Source organism: Triturus cristatus, chromosome 2_2 (genome assembly GCF_964204655.1).
Source record: "Triturus cristatus chromosome 2_2, aTriCri1.1, whole genome shotgun sequence".
NCBI classification, from domain to species: domain Eukaryota; kingdom Metazoa; phylum Chordata; class Amphibia; order Caudata; family Salamandridae; genus Triturus; species Triturus cristatus.
In genome coordinates this window covers 30,665,534-30,681,085 of record NC_140582.1, presented here as the reverse complement: position 1 = coordinate 30,681,085, position 15,552 = coordinate 30,665,534, and the positions used below count along the sequence as shown (strand labels likewise).

Below are 15,552 nucleotides of genomic sequence, written 5' to 3'. Positions count from 1 at the left end.
AAAAATAAGAGGCACAGAGTTAATGCCATGAAGGCTCTCAGAATCAGAAAATATAGTCACAATGGGCAACAAAATCATCAGAAAAACAGCATCTCTTGCAGCATCACAGAAAGTTTAAAATCTTCTGGCTCATCCCAAAAATCACTTTTTTATACACAATTCTTGCATATTAAATCAATATTTCCACAGATTCATTGTGGTGTGAGCAAAAGTAACATTTCTTCAGCAGATCAGAGCACATGCAAAAAATAATCATCATTACCTTAACACCTAAGTACTATCCCATTTCCTTGAATAATTGTTCAGCACCCTGTATTCTGATATCATCTGGAGATGTTGGAACAAATATGAAACATTGAAAATAACACTTTCTTTGAATGAATGGATCCATCAAAGAAATGAAAAAACAGCTATTTTTAACAATATTATATCCAACTGTAGAAGGTTTGACATGAGCAAAACAATAACAGCAATAAAAATATATTATTATGATTTCAACTTGACTGTGTGCTTCAGTGTCTGTGGGGAGGGGATGTGCACAGGAGGTTAAGCATAAGTGACCGATATGACTTCCATTTGTTCAAGATGCATTCTATAGAAAAATATGGCCAAAACTAAAGCACATACACATTTACACACCATAAGAACCTTATTTCAAAAGCAACTGTATTAAATCAGTCTGCAATATAAAATCATGAGTGTAAATATGTATTGCACATTGTTAATGATGCACACAAATATAAATCTTTAAAACACTTCTACACAGCCTAAGCAATTTGTTTGTGGCATAAGGAAAACAAGGAGGAAGCTCCAGAGGATCTGCCTCTAGCTCAGCCATGTGACTCTGACACCACACCCCCACACACAGCACATTAACAGGGGGCAAATAAAGGACTTCCCGAAAAAATTGGGAAGCGATTTCCACAGAAAAGTGGGTTGTAAATATTATTTGTCACGATTACTGCATAGACTTTATACAAAAACCACCAAGAAAATTGCCAAAGCACCAGCATTTAAAAAAGAATCAGTTACAAGTCCCTTGGAAAGAGGTGCACGGGCTGATGTCAAAGAATGCAATTGAGAAGGTGCTGCAGGAGGAAAGAAATACAGGTGTCTACTCAGTTTGTTTTCTAGTGCCAAAGTAAGATCTGACCATGTGGCCTATTCTAGATCAGCAGTTTGTAAACAGATACATAAAGACAAAGACATTTCAGATGACAGCCTTGCAGGATGTTATTCCCTTTCTGGGCAAAGAGAACTTTCTAGCAACAGTGTCAAGGAAGCCTACTTCCACATCCCCATTCTCACAGCACACAAGCAATACATAAGGTTTGTACTGGAAGGGGACCATTACCAATAAAAAGTCCTGCCATTTGGAATATAGCCAGCTCCAAGAGTCTTTAAGAAGACGATAGAAGTAGTAGAAGTACTCCTAAGGAAATAGGCCATACAAGTTTACCCAAACCTAGATGATTGGTTATTAAAAAGAACATGACAAAGATAGCGTGACAACTACATACAAGTTCACAATAAACTGGGCAAAATCATCTACCACTCCAGAAAAAAGGAAAACTCTTCTAGGGGCAGAACTTCACACCCAGTTAACAATGCGTTTTGAACCATATGGAGGATCCAGGCCATGCTAGTCTAAATTTGCCTCTATCAGATGTTATAATCTATGATGGTAATGAATCTCCTAGGGATGATGGCTTCCTGCATCCACCTCATTCACAACAAGGGATTACACATGAGACCAGTAGATGAGTGGATGAGCAATCAATGGAATCAGGCAGCAGGCACGTGAGAGGATCAATGGAATCAGGCAGCAGGCACGTGAGAGGATCGAGTGGTTGAACAGATAAAGTCAACAAGAACGTGAGGAGGTGGAACCTAATGAATAAGCTCAGAGGGAGGCTACTAAAACAATCATCATTCCTATGAACTCCTCAATAGTAGGTTGAGGGGTGCACATGGAGACACTAAAGATTAGGGTTTTTGGTCAGCACAACATGAGAGTAAACACATCAACTTTCTGAAGTTGAAGAAAATCTTACTAGCACTGAAGGCATTCCAGAACCAGATTGGGGGGGCTGTACAGATACTAACGAACAACACATCAGCAATGTTTTACAACAAGCACAGGGTGACATGATCATGCCCACTGTCACAAATGGCCCCATAAATGTGGAAATGGGCCATTTCATTAATAGCAAATCATCCTCCCAGGACTGGAAAATGTACAAGTTGATGGGTTAGGCAGATAAGCAAGTTACACACATGACTGAGAGGTAAACCAATCTATAGTAGATACACTATTCCAGTTATGCAAAAGACCAGAGGTAGACCTCTTCACAACACAAGAAAACACAAAATGCCAGTACTTGGCAGAAAGGTATTACCATCCTCAGCTGTTAGGGAATGCCTTGTCAATAAGCTGATAGAGGATAATTGTGAACACTTTCCCCCTGTACCACTGATCCCAGCCGTTCTAGGGAAGTTCCAGAGCTCCGACATGGCAATGATCTTCATTACCCCATGATGGCCTCGTCAACCATGGTTCTCACACCTACTACAATTGTCGAAACACCAGTATGTCAAAATTCCCCTCCAAAGGGTCACTTTAACTATGCAACAAGGAAGGTATTCACCCAAATCCAGGAGAAATGCAAGTGACAGTTTGGTTTCTTTAATATCCAAAATTGAACACTGAATCTACAAAAGGCTACATTAAGTATCAGTAAGAAAGCATAGACCCAACTACTAGAAAATGCTACACTTTCAAGTGGAAGAGGTATATGACATGGTGCAATTGCAACACATAAATCTGGACATGGTTATAGTCCAATACCTAATGCATCTCACAAAATATAAACTTCCCAATGCTTCGTTGAGGATACATTCGGCTGCCCTTGCAGCTTACCTAAAAGGGCTATACACACATTATTTTTTCACTTTCGCTGATCAAAAGTTTCATGAAGGGGGGAAGAGGCTTTTTCCTGCCAAGGAGATACCATCCCTGCAATGGAGTCTTAACCAAGTGTTAGCAGGGTTAATGAAAGCGCCATTTAAACCCATGCATAAGACACCACTCAAACATCCTACATTACAAACACATGTTCTTGGTCGCTATCACATCACTAAGAAGAGTGTGCAAGATACAAGCTTGAATGGTGCATGAGCCATACATTTCCATTCACAAGCATAAAGTAATAATGTGGACACATCCAAAATTCCAACCAAAGGTCATCTTGCCTTCATACGTGAGAGACAACGATCATTATGCCAGCCTTCCAAACGCCTATTAATGCGGCAATTAGAGCTCTACACCCACTGGATGTCAGGAGGGTCCTTATTTATTACATCCAGCCAACACACATTATCAGAAAGGCACAACAGCTGTTCATGAGCCATTCAGCCCAGGCCTTAGGGGCATCTTTTTCAAAGAATACCATCGCTGAATGGATCGTACAGACTATTCAGCAAACAAATCGTTGCTTTCTAACCAAGGGCACACTCTAATAGGAAGAAGGGGGTGACAATGACCTTTATGGCGACCATCTGTCTGCAAGGAATGTTGAAAGGCAGCCACCTGGGTCTCAGAACATACTTTCACAAAGCATTGCTGCATTGATTTACAATCATATAAGGAGGTTGAAGTTGGACATGCTGTACTCAGAAATATTTTTGCTTCCACTCTCTCTTCTGCTCACCTCCTTAAGGTAGGTAATACTGTTACATAATCTGTGCAAAACATGTGAATCTAGAAGATACTTATGGTTTTGCAACTTAAAACTCTTAGATTCACATACAACCTCCCCCCCCCCCCCCCAACGTCCCCATTGCAGGAGGTTAGTAGAAGGGAAAAAAAGAATCTATCATGGCGGGTACAAACTGGGGCCTCATCACTGGCTATGTCTACTGATACCCATAAACTAACAGAGAAACGTTTTAGGAAAAGAAAGACACGTCGAAACCAAACCTGAACACAAAACTGTGCGGAGCATGTGAATCTAGAAGAGTTTCAAGCTGCAAAACCATAATTCCAGGTAAGTACCTGTTTTTTCATCCAATTCTTGGCTTCTGCAGAGAACAATGGTCATGTGTGCCAGTTGTAATTGCGATTCTGCACAGAAGTGTGTAAAGGAGTTACCAACTGTTGAAAAACAAGGTGAAAAAAAATGCAGTGCTTACAGATGAGTGGGTGTGTTGTGTCTGAGAGGATGGTGAAGTGAAGGAAATGTGTGCGAGACTGAAAAGAGGGCGCTGAACAGGAAAGAGTAGATGTGCAAAATATACAGACGAAAAATGTCAGAAAGATGGGAGGAGAAAAAAGGCGGAAATGTCTAACAGAGATTGCAGACAATAGTTCTGTAAAGCAAAAAAACAGTTATTAAAAGATTAGGATTATTACTGCCCCTTCTTCAGACTTTTCGTGATGTTTAATTCAGACTCATATTTGCAATTCTAATTATTCACAACAAAATCGATGTTACTTATTTAGCTGATATTGCAAACAAGCATTGACAAATCCAATATGCTTAGCTTATTTTAAGTGTATGTCCGTTACTGTGTGACATGTCTGGATGCAATAACAGAACGCTCAATGAGAGGCACCAAAATACTGGTTAGGGGATATGCCATGGGAAGCACAGGATTTAAGTTTACATTTTAAACCAAATACTTATCTACACAGGCCACACCTCTTGGAAATGATTCCTAGTTACATCTCTTTTAGTGACCCCACTTTTAAAATCCCACTTAAGCCCTGCACAATTGTCTTTGTTATAAAGACAAATTGATGTCCCCATCACTGATATATGAGGATGGACATGGAGGAACATGTTGTTGGAATTGCACAGTTCAACAGATATATCTTGCTGAAGCATTGTCAGACTCAGTAGGTCTAACATTCACACTCAGTGCTGGAAAAAACAATTACACATGCCAGCCGCAGTTAAAAATAATAAAATAAATATTCTGCTTTACACCATGCATGGATGAGATTATTAAATATGAAATATCAGAGTTTGCTTTTCGAATGTTAAATAGTCCCTCATGTATTCCAGTATCGGTGAAAGGCACATCCAAGCAGTCTATAGAATCAAAGTGTAAGAAATTGAGTTAGTGGCTGAGGGGGGTGAAACCCTACTCTAGCAGGAACGACAATCCTTGTCAGGGTGTGGCACAAGCAAACCCCAAATTAACCTGTGCTCAAACCTCTGGTAGTTTGGTATAAAGCAGTCAGGCTTAACGTAGAGTGAATGTGCAAAGTACTGATGCAGCACTTCGAACAGTAATAAAATAAAAAACACACCACTAAAGGGATCCTAAACCAGATTAGAAACAGAGTAGGTTTAAAAAAAAAAAAAAGACCAAAGTGACAATAATCCAATCGGTACAACTAGAGCTATGCAATTTTAAAGATTTACATGAAAATCCCGCCAAACAACCCAAAGCACTACTCGCAGCTATCTGGTCGAGTGAGACTGGGAGAAAATCACAAGTTCAGGCCGACCACGATGGAGCGCGAGTCAGAAACAGGGACCAGGTTAGTCCTGCTAAACAGTTACCTCCTCAGTGCAATGCAAAGAGTCCCATTCACAGTGGAGGGGGCCGCGAGGATCAGGGAAGTGTGGCAGACGATCGTCGATGTAGCACAAAAAGCAGGCCTTGTGTCGCGAACAAAACAAACACAAGGCGATGATGGACGGAGCGCTGAAACTTTTCAGACACTCACCCCCAGTCACAAATCTGGGTTGAATCCAACATCATTCTTTAGCTCACTTTGCCATCTCAGTTCAGTCCCAGCTATATGCAAATCAGTCTTGACCCTGTGCCTCATGGGAACAGTCCAGCCTGAACTGCCAAGCCAGGTCTTCCCTGAACCGGAAACAAGCATCCTGTGACCGGTTTCTGGGTAACAACCCTCATCAGCCAGGCTAGCTTGAATCCAGTGGCAAAGTAAGCAAGGCGGTCATCACTGTAGCAAGAATATCCTGTTGTCGTCGCAAATGGTCTGGGTGGTGCCTCAGAATTATGATCCCTGTGAGTGGTCAATGCTGTAGCGCAAAGGGTCCGGCTGACGGAACTTCACGTTGGTGGGCTGTGCAGGGTAGCAAGGTTTTAACAGGGCAGCAAGGTAGCAGTTCAGCAAGGTAGCAGTCCAGCAGAGTATCAGTCCTTTCAGCAGCACAGTAGTCCTTCTTCCTGCCAGAGTTTCTACAGGTTCAGAAGTGTACTTAGGGGGTTGGTGTCTGAGGTCCAATATAACTGAGTCTTCCTTTGAAGTGTGAGAAGCTTCTAGAGGTTTCCCTTTGAAGTGCACAGGCTTGCTGCATTCCCTGCCCTGGCTCATGATTAACTACAGGGGGTTTGCAGCCTTTTATGGGGAGGCAGTACACAGCATATTCAAGTGTAAGTAGGGCTGTGCTCAGCTCTACCCTCCCATCCAGCCAGTGATGGGCCATTCAGGCATACCTAAGTTCTCTATTGTGTGTGGCTGTATAGGAGGAAAACATAAAGCCCAACTGTCAGCCACACCCAGTCATGGGACCCAGAGCCAGGCTACAGACACTAAATGACTAAGGCAGGAAAACTGCAACTTTCTAAAAGTGGCATTCTCACACCACTTCACCCTACGAAACCCCAATCCAAGCCATTCCACTCTACGACACTCCACGACATGCCCCTCCACTCTAAGACACTATATTACACGCTATTCTATGACACATCACTCCACTCTACTCTGTCACTTTGTGACACTCTGCACAACTCCCTGTACACCACTCCATGCCACTTTACTCCACTATACTCTATGACATTGCACTCTACGCCACTTCTTTGTATAATATTTCACTCTACGGCACTCCACTTTAAGCCATTCCACTCAACGTTACTCCACTGTACGGCACTCCACTATACACCACTCAGTTTTACACCACTCCTTTATGTGCTATTCCACTCTACGTCGCTCCACTGTATGCCATTCCACTCTATGCATATCAAGTCTACACCACTGCACTCTACGGCACTACTTGTACGACACTGTCCTCCACTTGACTCTCCAACACACCACTTAATGACACCCCACACAATGACAGTACACTCTACGATGTAAAACACGTTTTCATTTAAAAAAAAAAAAAAACCATTAAAATTCAATGAGCAAACCAAAGATTGACACTTATTGATAGTAAAACATGTTTAATCTTTCAATACATACCAAACAAACTATGCAAAATATTAGAAATTCTAAAGTTATTGGTATACCTTAAATTTATCATTTATGCACCACCTCCAAATTACTAGAACACTCGCACCTCTGTTATCTGTGTTGTCAACTCGCTAGCCACACAACATTAACTAAAACTCATGCCCTAAAGTAACTATAACTCGCACCCTCACCATGCACTGCTAATTGCCCCACATATTACATCACTCATGACACATTCTATGATATCCCTGATAACATCACTGCAACATTTCAAATGACATCATTGTTGCCAAAAATGTACGTAACTGGGTGTGAATGAATTAAGAACCTGAGTTAGATCTTGGTCACTTTTTAGACCGTTTCACCGCTCGCCTACTTGGCGGGCCGTCCACTCTATTTAGATGTTGGTGAGTCTATGGACGAATGACAGTCCGAGTGCTGCCATCTCCGCCAGAATTTTTTTAATTTACATTTTTTTTTTTCGATTGCTGTGACTTTTGCTGGAACCAGCGCAACCCCCTCCCGTTACTCCTGCAAGTGTCCAGCGGGATCGAAAAACATTTAATAATAAAAAACAAAAGTAGGGTGGATGTTCCTCGTGTCAGGCAAGGCTCTACGGCCAACCCCACGATGTGCACGGGTGAAGGACGTGCAGCAAGAGGTTGGACTCAGCGGTCTGAGGGGGTTGAGGGAAGGGGAAGTGATGATAATAACATATTACCTTATGTTGAGATAACCTTAGAAAGTCATAGAAAAAATAAAGGTTAAGGAGATGTTATAGTTAGGCTTGGTAAGAATATTTTACTTCACATTAAAACAAAAAACTCAGAAATTTACCCAAAAACCCAAAGGTTAAATGATGTTATAGTTAGGTGAAAATGTCAGTTAAGGTAACATTGTAAACTAAAATAAAAACCAAAAATTCATTCGTGACAGTTCAATCAAGTAAGCAATGTTATTTAAATGATATGGCACATTCTCTGCCAGTATTATTTTTATCCAGTTGAACTGTATACATTTCTTGTGAAATCTGCATATAAAGTATGTGGCAATTACTGCAGCCATTAAAATTAAAAACAACCTCAGCATTTTAGTTTTAATCAGTGTGACTTGTTAGCTTCACTTTGAAGAAAACACATATTTCAAGCTAACTGCCACAACATACAATAATAACGAATATGTAACTGGTAATTAGTAATATGGCCCTCTATTGCGATTTTGGCTGTCCGGTGCCATTCACACAGAATTGGATGAAATTTGCCATGCCGGACCTTGGCTGGCTATACTCTGAATGAGTTAGTCACCCGGGGGCAGATTTACTAACCTTTCATGAAGAGTTGCGTGAAAGGGAGAGAGCAGAAATGCACTATGGGGGCATATTATCAAGGACGGCATTAAAATTATCGCAGGGTTTAACTACAGAAAACTGCAGTTAAAGCTGCGATAATGGGCTTGATAATATGCCCTGGAGAATTCCAATAGAAGCCCAGGCTCTGGTGTGAACCGGGCTTCTATGGGAAATCACAAGGGCATATAATCAAGGCCATTATCGCCGCTTTAGCGGCAGTTTTCTGACGCTAAACCAGCGATAATTTTTAATGCCGTCCTTGATAATATGCCCCTATATCTTTTAGGGTATGGCCTACTTCTTCTCTCATATAGCCCTGGAGCCCTTCAGGCAGCCTAGTGCCAACATAGGCACCCTTGTACCATGGTGGAGGGTGACTGCGTTACTGGCTGGATTGCTGTGTGCAGGAAGGGATACTTTCTTGTACAAAAACCATCATTAAAAGCAAATTCCTCTTTACATGTGTTGCTAGAATGTGGCACACGTGGAAAGAGGAAATAACGAGAATTAAAGATTTTTCTCCTTGTTACGCCTCTTTCGGACAGGTATGCCATTTTGGCACAGGCCCAAGTTTATTGACCTTAGTAAATCTGGCTTTGAGTAAAAATACATGACTGTATGCATAGGCACACCGATTCTCCAACCATGTAATGCCTACCTGACGCAGGGTAATACGAGGCAGCGCTGGGTGCTGCGTTGCATTACTCTATGGCTGAAAAGTGATGCAAAGCCATGCAAATATCGATTTGCGTGGCTTTGTAAATGTCACTTCAGCACTTGCGTTGCCTTGTGTTGGCTTGCATTATGCAAGGACAAAGCAAGTGCTTTGTAAATCTGGCCTCAGAGGTTTGGTAGCTTTGAGAGGGTCCGATAGATTTATATTTGTTTTTGAAGTAAATTTTGCTTACCTATGTCGGCCATATGAAGCATGGTTGGACTGGGTAAGGAAATTCAACTATCTCCCCCACATGTAGGAGGAAAGCTCCCTGCATTTTAGAAGGTTGTTTATGAGAAAAAAAATAATAAATGCTGGTCGTTTAGCAGCCTACTCAAAATTAATTTCAGACAAAAGTGTTCCTTTGATTCGGTGGAACCCCTTTTAGCAGAAATGATTTGCCAGTGTGGGACAGAAAACGTTATATAGGGCAGCCAGACTGCAATGGGTTGGGTGGGGTTTGAACCGAGGCGGACCTCCCACCAAGGTCTAAATGACTCCCTTAGTCTGTGGTTAGGAGATTCTTCTGTGTTGAGCAGTAAGTGTCACATCTTGGTATTTGACAGTTTGTTGTTGCCTCTATTATCTTCTTTGTTTTAACTTTGAAAGAACGGCCTAAATAGATTTTTTTTCTGAATTTCAATAGTTCCTCATGTTGCTGGAATGACTGCAGAGATTCTTTTCTCCAGCCATATTTTATGTGATTTTCAGAAACCTTGCTTGTCTCGTGCAAATAGATGATGAAAAAACAAGTTTTGTTCAAGGAATGATGTGCAGTACCACAGCTAAGCTCACGATCTGTGAAAGGTGTACTCCATCTAGACCCGTGATTGAGGCCAGGTGATATTCTTTTACCCAGCATGCTGAGCTGTAGTCCAACAATCAAGTGGGTTTTGGGTGAAGCTCACACTCCTACCTAGAGGCTTCCGGTGCAGTTGAAGGCTGGCTCTTAGTGGCCTCAAAGAATCTGCAAGTGTTTTCGAGTATTTTACTTGAACCAGTTGGCAGAAGGATTCTCTACTTCCTGCTGAATCTGTCGAAAAGGTCTGCTTGGTCATCATTTCTTTCCTGAGTGTTAAATACATTGTCAATTGCATTGACTAGTGTCCAAGCCGAAGAAATACTGCTTGGTTCTGTTTCCAATTTGGGGTAAATCCATATTCCCTTTCCAGCACTTTTTGTCTTTAACCCAGCATCCTTGACAAAAAAAGTACCAAACGATTGGTGGAATGCATAAGCTGATAAAAGCAACAATCAAGAATTCACCGTTCCCCTTGAGCTAAAGGTTTTGGGAGCACATTTAGTGGGGAACACTCTCGGGGTAAGGTACATTTGGTGCAACTTAGCGCTAACCACCCATTAACACTGGACGAGCTCAAGTGGGAGTAGGGGGTAAACATTTCTCTTCATCTCCTCCCTTTGACTGGCACAAAGGATAGCTCCCAGGTAAGGATATAGAAGGGCCTAGGTTCTATGCCTTTCTGACTAATGACTAATCACCAAACTCAAGGAACTAAATGGGTTTGGAGGAGGTAGATGAGTCTAAAAGATAGAACAAGCTGAGGTTTACTGCTTACATAACCAAACCACATTGTGCTGAAAGCCTGATCCGCATAATATGCTCAGGTCAAAGCTCCAGGTTGCGGGGTTCACGCAGGGTGGGAACAATGAGAGCAGTAGAGTTTTCTACCTAATTGTTGCGTAGCCCTGTGCCTTGCTTTTACGCTCATCCACCCATAGGCCCACATAACAACTCCTCTCTAGCTACAAGACAGCTTACTAACAAAAGCATATCCCTAAGCATTAGAAAAACATCCAGCTGTAAAATATCTTCCCCAGCCACCACGCAGAAAGGACCCTTCCTGCAGGGATATGGCCAAGTGAAGTGGAATTATGTGGTTCTGTGCCCCAGTATTTTCTGTATGATTATGGATGTGCCACACATGCAACATAAACTATCATGGTCTGCATAATTTGCAGTTTAACAACAAAAAAATGTTCTCGCTTAAACGGATCAAAAGTTACAAAAAACTTTGCCACACGTCTTGCCACACAGTAGTTCGAGTTTAGTTCAAGTTTATTGATAGTTCAAAATAAATGTCCTCATCAAAATATATTCTCCGCACTGGCAATCAATGTGCTGCCTAGCACCAACGCAGGCACCCTGGCATCATGGTGCAAGGGTGCTTTTGTTGTAAGCAGGATTGTTTTTGTGCCAAATGGAGCACCTTCCTGCACAAAAGCAATCCTGAGAGACATTTTCGTCTTTGTTGCAGAATGCAGTACACACAGAAAGAGGACAAAAATAGTAGAAATAAAGATATTTCTCCTTGTTACGCCTCCCCTGGGTAGGCGTAGCATTCCGACGCACTCCCAGGTCTACCAATATTAGTAAATCTGGGAATGCTTCAGAATCCATGGATCGATGCGTTGAGAACACCCAGTCTCCACCCATGGAACGCCTTCCCAGGGCAGAGTAATACAACACAGCCATTTATGTTGCATTATCCTGGATTTATCAAGCCACGCAATGTAGCCTTGCATAGCTTGATAAATCAAACTTAAGGATTGCGTCAATTTTGCGCCCTGCTGTGTGGTGTAAAAGCGATGCAACTCTAAGATAAATATGACCCATAGGGGCGATTGATTGGCTTAATTGCTCACTCATAACTGTACTTAGCAAATCAGTGCTGTAGACTTTTCACTTTTCTTTATATAACTGCTGTCCTACCACAAAACTCAGACGTGCCAGTATCATCCGGGCTATAATTGACTGTGTGATGCACACAGTTGTCTAGTGATCCATTTTGTAACTTTACTTCACCGGTGAGGCCTCTGGTATTGCATTCATTTTGGCCTGACAAAAAGTTTCAAATCATCCATATTGCACTGTAGAAGCGAGCAAACACACCCTAAAACAGGGCAATTTAGGTGGGGTTCCTAACCACCCACTTAATGTTCACAAGAATGGCCCTTATTGGAACATTGTAAAGTACAATTTTACGAATGTATGGACTAAAAGGCCATATGATGTACGTTAAATTAGAAAAGTAAATAACGAAAATTGAGATCAGTTCTGTCAGAAGATGTATTACCCAAATTGAAAAGAAATGTGGCGGGTACAAAATTCTGGCAGGTATTTGAGCCACGGGATCTGCTGTCAATGTCGGAGCGAATCGCCATATCATAATCCTATGCAGAGAACATACCAGCGTTTCAGTCTGTAATGCCCATCGATGTTTACTGTACCAGGGACTACTTGTATTGAAAGACTCACTATCCAGGGTGCTAGGAGTTGTACATGTTACTTATTATACGGCACAGTCCTGACCCTGCGATGATGCTTGGGTCTATTCAGAATGAAAACTGACCATTGCCCTGCATATATCTACATTACAACTAGATGCAATATCTCTGCCAGGCCACAAACTACATTGTCGAGGTATTTTAAGCACCACTGCCTTGCCAGCCAGTAACCCCATTGGTCTGGTGTGTAAAGCATCACGGAGATGGAAAAACTGACATTGTTGAATGTAAAGCAGCATGGCAATGCTAGTATGCAGATTGTCCTGGTTAGTAAAGCACCACTGACAATCATGCCAGTACTTACATGTACAGCACCCAGAATGAAATGTCATGCATGTCCTAATTCAATGTAAGCATTGTCACCAGTGTGTTGCCGTGACTGATTCCCACAATGCACTCCCCCACATACACACACACACACACACACCCTACTCACAGCAGTAGGGGCTGGAGTATCCAGGCTGGCCCTACAGCGCTTAAGAATAGAGAGCTAGCTGCTTCAGAGCTAAATGGAAGCCGTGCTACTCCCTTCATCGTTCATACTTTTTTGGTCCCGCGCGAAGTCCAAGCGGGTAGGAAGTCTTTGATGTCCATGAGCATGCGCGTGTTACAGCACTATGTAAACAATCCCTTGTTACTTTGTAGAAGGGTGCTTCTTTTATTCAGGGGAACCACGTGGGCTGCCCTAATGGTGTGTGCCCTCTCAAGGCGGTGCAGCGAGAACAGTGCAATGGGTCATGACAGGCCAACCATCCCTTAAAGCGTCCCAGCGGGGACTGGCCAGAGTGCTTGGACGTGTTACAGCACTATGTAACCAATCGCTTGTTACTTTGTAGAAGCTTGGGTGCTTCTTTTATTCAGGGGAACCACGTGGGCTGCCCTAATGGTGTGGGCCCTCTCAAGGCGGTGCAGTGAGAACAGTGCAATGGGTCATGACAGCCCAACCATCCCTTAAAGCGTCCCAGCGGGGACTGGCCAGAGTGCTTGGACGTGTTACAACACTATGTAACCAATCGCTTGTTACTTTGTAGAAGCTTGGGTGCTTCTTTTATTCAGGGGAACCACGTGGGCTGCCCTAATGGTGTGTGCCCTCTCAAGGCGGTGCAGCGAGAACAGTGCAATGGGTCAGCCCAACCATCCCTTTAAGCGTCCCAGCAGGGACTGGCCAGAGTGCTGGGATGGTCACAGCAGTCATTTGAGTCCTGTGTGAACTACCCGAGAAACTTTAATCACATCAACTGTCCACGTCACTCTAACTACTCCATCTTCACCCATGAAAATATCTATTGCTTCTGTATTTTTGTCACTGATTACGATTGCAGTCTTTTTCTTTATTGAATCCGTTTCGTCTTTCTTTCCTTCTTTTTCATTTCTGTAGCTTCTTCTTTATGTAACCTTCCTGTTGCCAGCTCTCCTCTCTTGCTACGGATATTTGCACATCAGAAATACAGCTTTATCAAAACGTGGCATCTTTTGACAAGCGCTGCACCCTACTCTTCAACAGAACTGTCTTGATCTCTGTAGACCAGAAATGACCCTAGTGTACGTTTGGACCGATGCCTGCCTGGTCACTGATTTCCACCAATGCAAACACCTATACGCATCGTACAGAAAATAACCCTCACCAGGAAAGTATTGTTTTTCAGCGCGCCAAACTGTCTGCGTTCCAAGATGGCGACGTGCAGTGTCCACTGCATGATCTCTTGGCAAAAAGTACTGTTTGCAGAACGGCCTGTTAACAACCTGATGTCGTTTATCTGCTGCATCTTTGCTTGGCTAGCCCTCTATTTGATCTACATTGGAATGAATTGTTTGTAGCAATGCTCCATTGTCGAGGTGACTGGATTTGCTATTGTATTCTGTGTGTTGCATACGAGGAATTTGCACTTTGATGTTGAAGTATGCACTGTCCATTTTTGATGATAGGCCTGTCTGTGTCCAGTGTTCTATTAACTGTAATGCTATAGTATTTATTTTGGAAAATGATTGATGACTTTTACAGAATAATTCAATGTATCTTTATAATGAGTACATTTTATCAGTATCTACGGTTGTCTGTGTAGGTTTACAAGTGCCAAAATAGTGGTTACAATCCAAGGATATTTTTACCACAGTACTCCACTGCTGCCAAAGACGGTTGTGGGGAGACAAGTTTACTTCTCACCTACATTTCCTGTTGCACTAACGTGCTTTATTTTAACTTAGTTACGATTTCCTAACTATATTTATTTCAATGAAATTCTTAAAATGTAAAGTAGGTTCACTGAACATATCAGCCTTTTGTGGGTGACAGGGTAGGTCTGATCTACGAACAAACCAGGAGGCTGCCCCTTCGGGCCAGCAGGATTGTGTTTGGAGACCTTGTATTAATATGGCAGCATGGGTTTCCAAACATCCCGCACATGTATAATTGAGAAGAGAACTCGCTCATCGACTTGACTTCAATTCAAATGTACAATTGTATTCCTTGCTCATTCCTATATTGTGCTGCATGTCAGCTGGAACTGTTTGTTGGAATCTGTGACTATTAGCCGAAGAAAACTAAGAAATATACCTCGTCCTGCTCTTATGCCCCTCACTCACTCTCCCCAGATCCACTCACAAGATCTCAATGCTTAAACGGCAAAATGCATGCACGAATAAAAAGTAATAAATCAATTACTTGAAGATAATGTCAATATTTTCAATCCATTTTCTTCAACCCGCTCCTTTGGTAATGTGAAGTGTGTGTAAGGGTCAGACATGCACCCCACTACCTTCCCAATTCAAAGTCGTTCCTCGCAAGAGTATACTCCACCGCCAAGATCATGCGCCCTATAAGCGAGAAACGATGCCACCACTCATCCTGTTACACTCCCCAAGCTGCTAAAAGACAACACCATAAGCCACGAATAGGAGGGAGCTTAGCTTAGGAAGTACAAGGACAATTACGATGCATCGACAGTTCTAAGATTGGCAGCAAGTAACTGA

At 42.4% G+C, this 15,552-nt stretch overlaps 1 protein-coding gene across 2 annotated transcripts in view; it reads left to right on the top strand.

Annotated features, from left to right (window-relative positions):
- Positions 1-15,252, top strand: part of SEPTIN11 (septin 11) — a 614,181-nt gene extending 598,929 nt beyond the window's left edge. The window contains exon 10 of one of the 2 annotated variants that reach the window (XM_085640963.1): positions 13,961-15,252. In XM_085640963.1, coding sequence (XP_085497089.1) covers positions 13,961-13,976 — 16 coding nt within the window. In that variant the 3' untranslated portion in view covers positions 13,977-15,252. The remainder of the gene's footprint in view (positions 1-13,960) is intronic. The other variant, XM_085640961.1, reaches the window with a different exon arrangement.
- Positions 15,253-15,552: the final 300 nt, after the last annotated feature.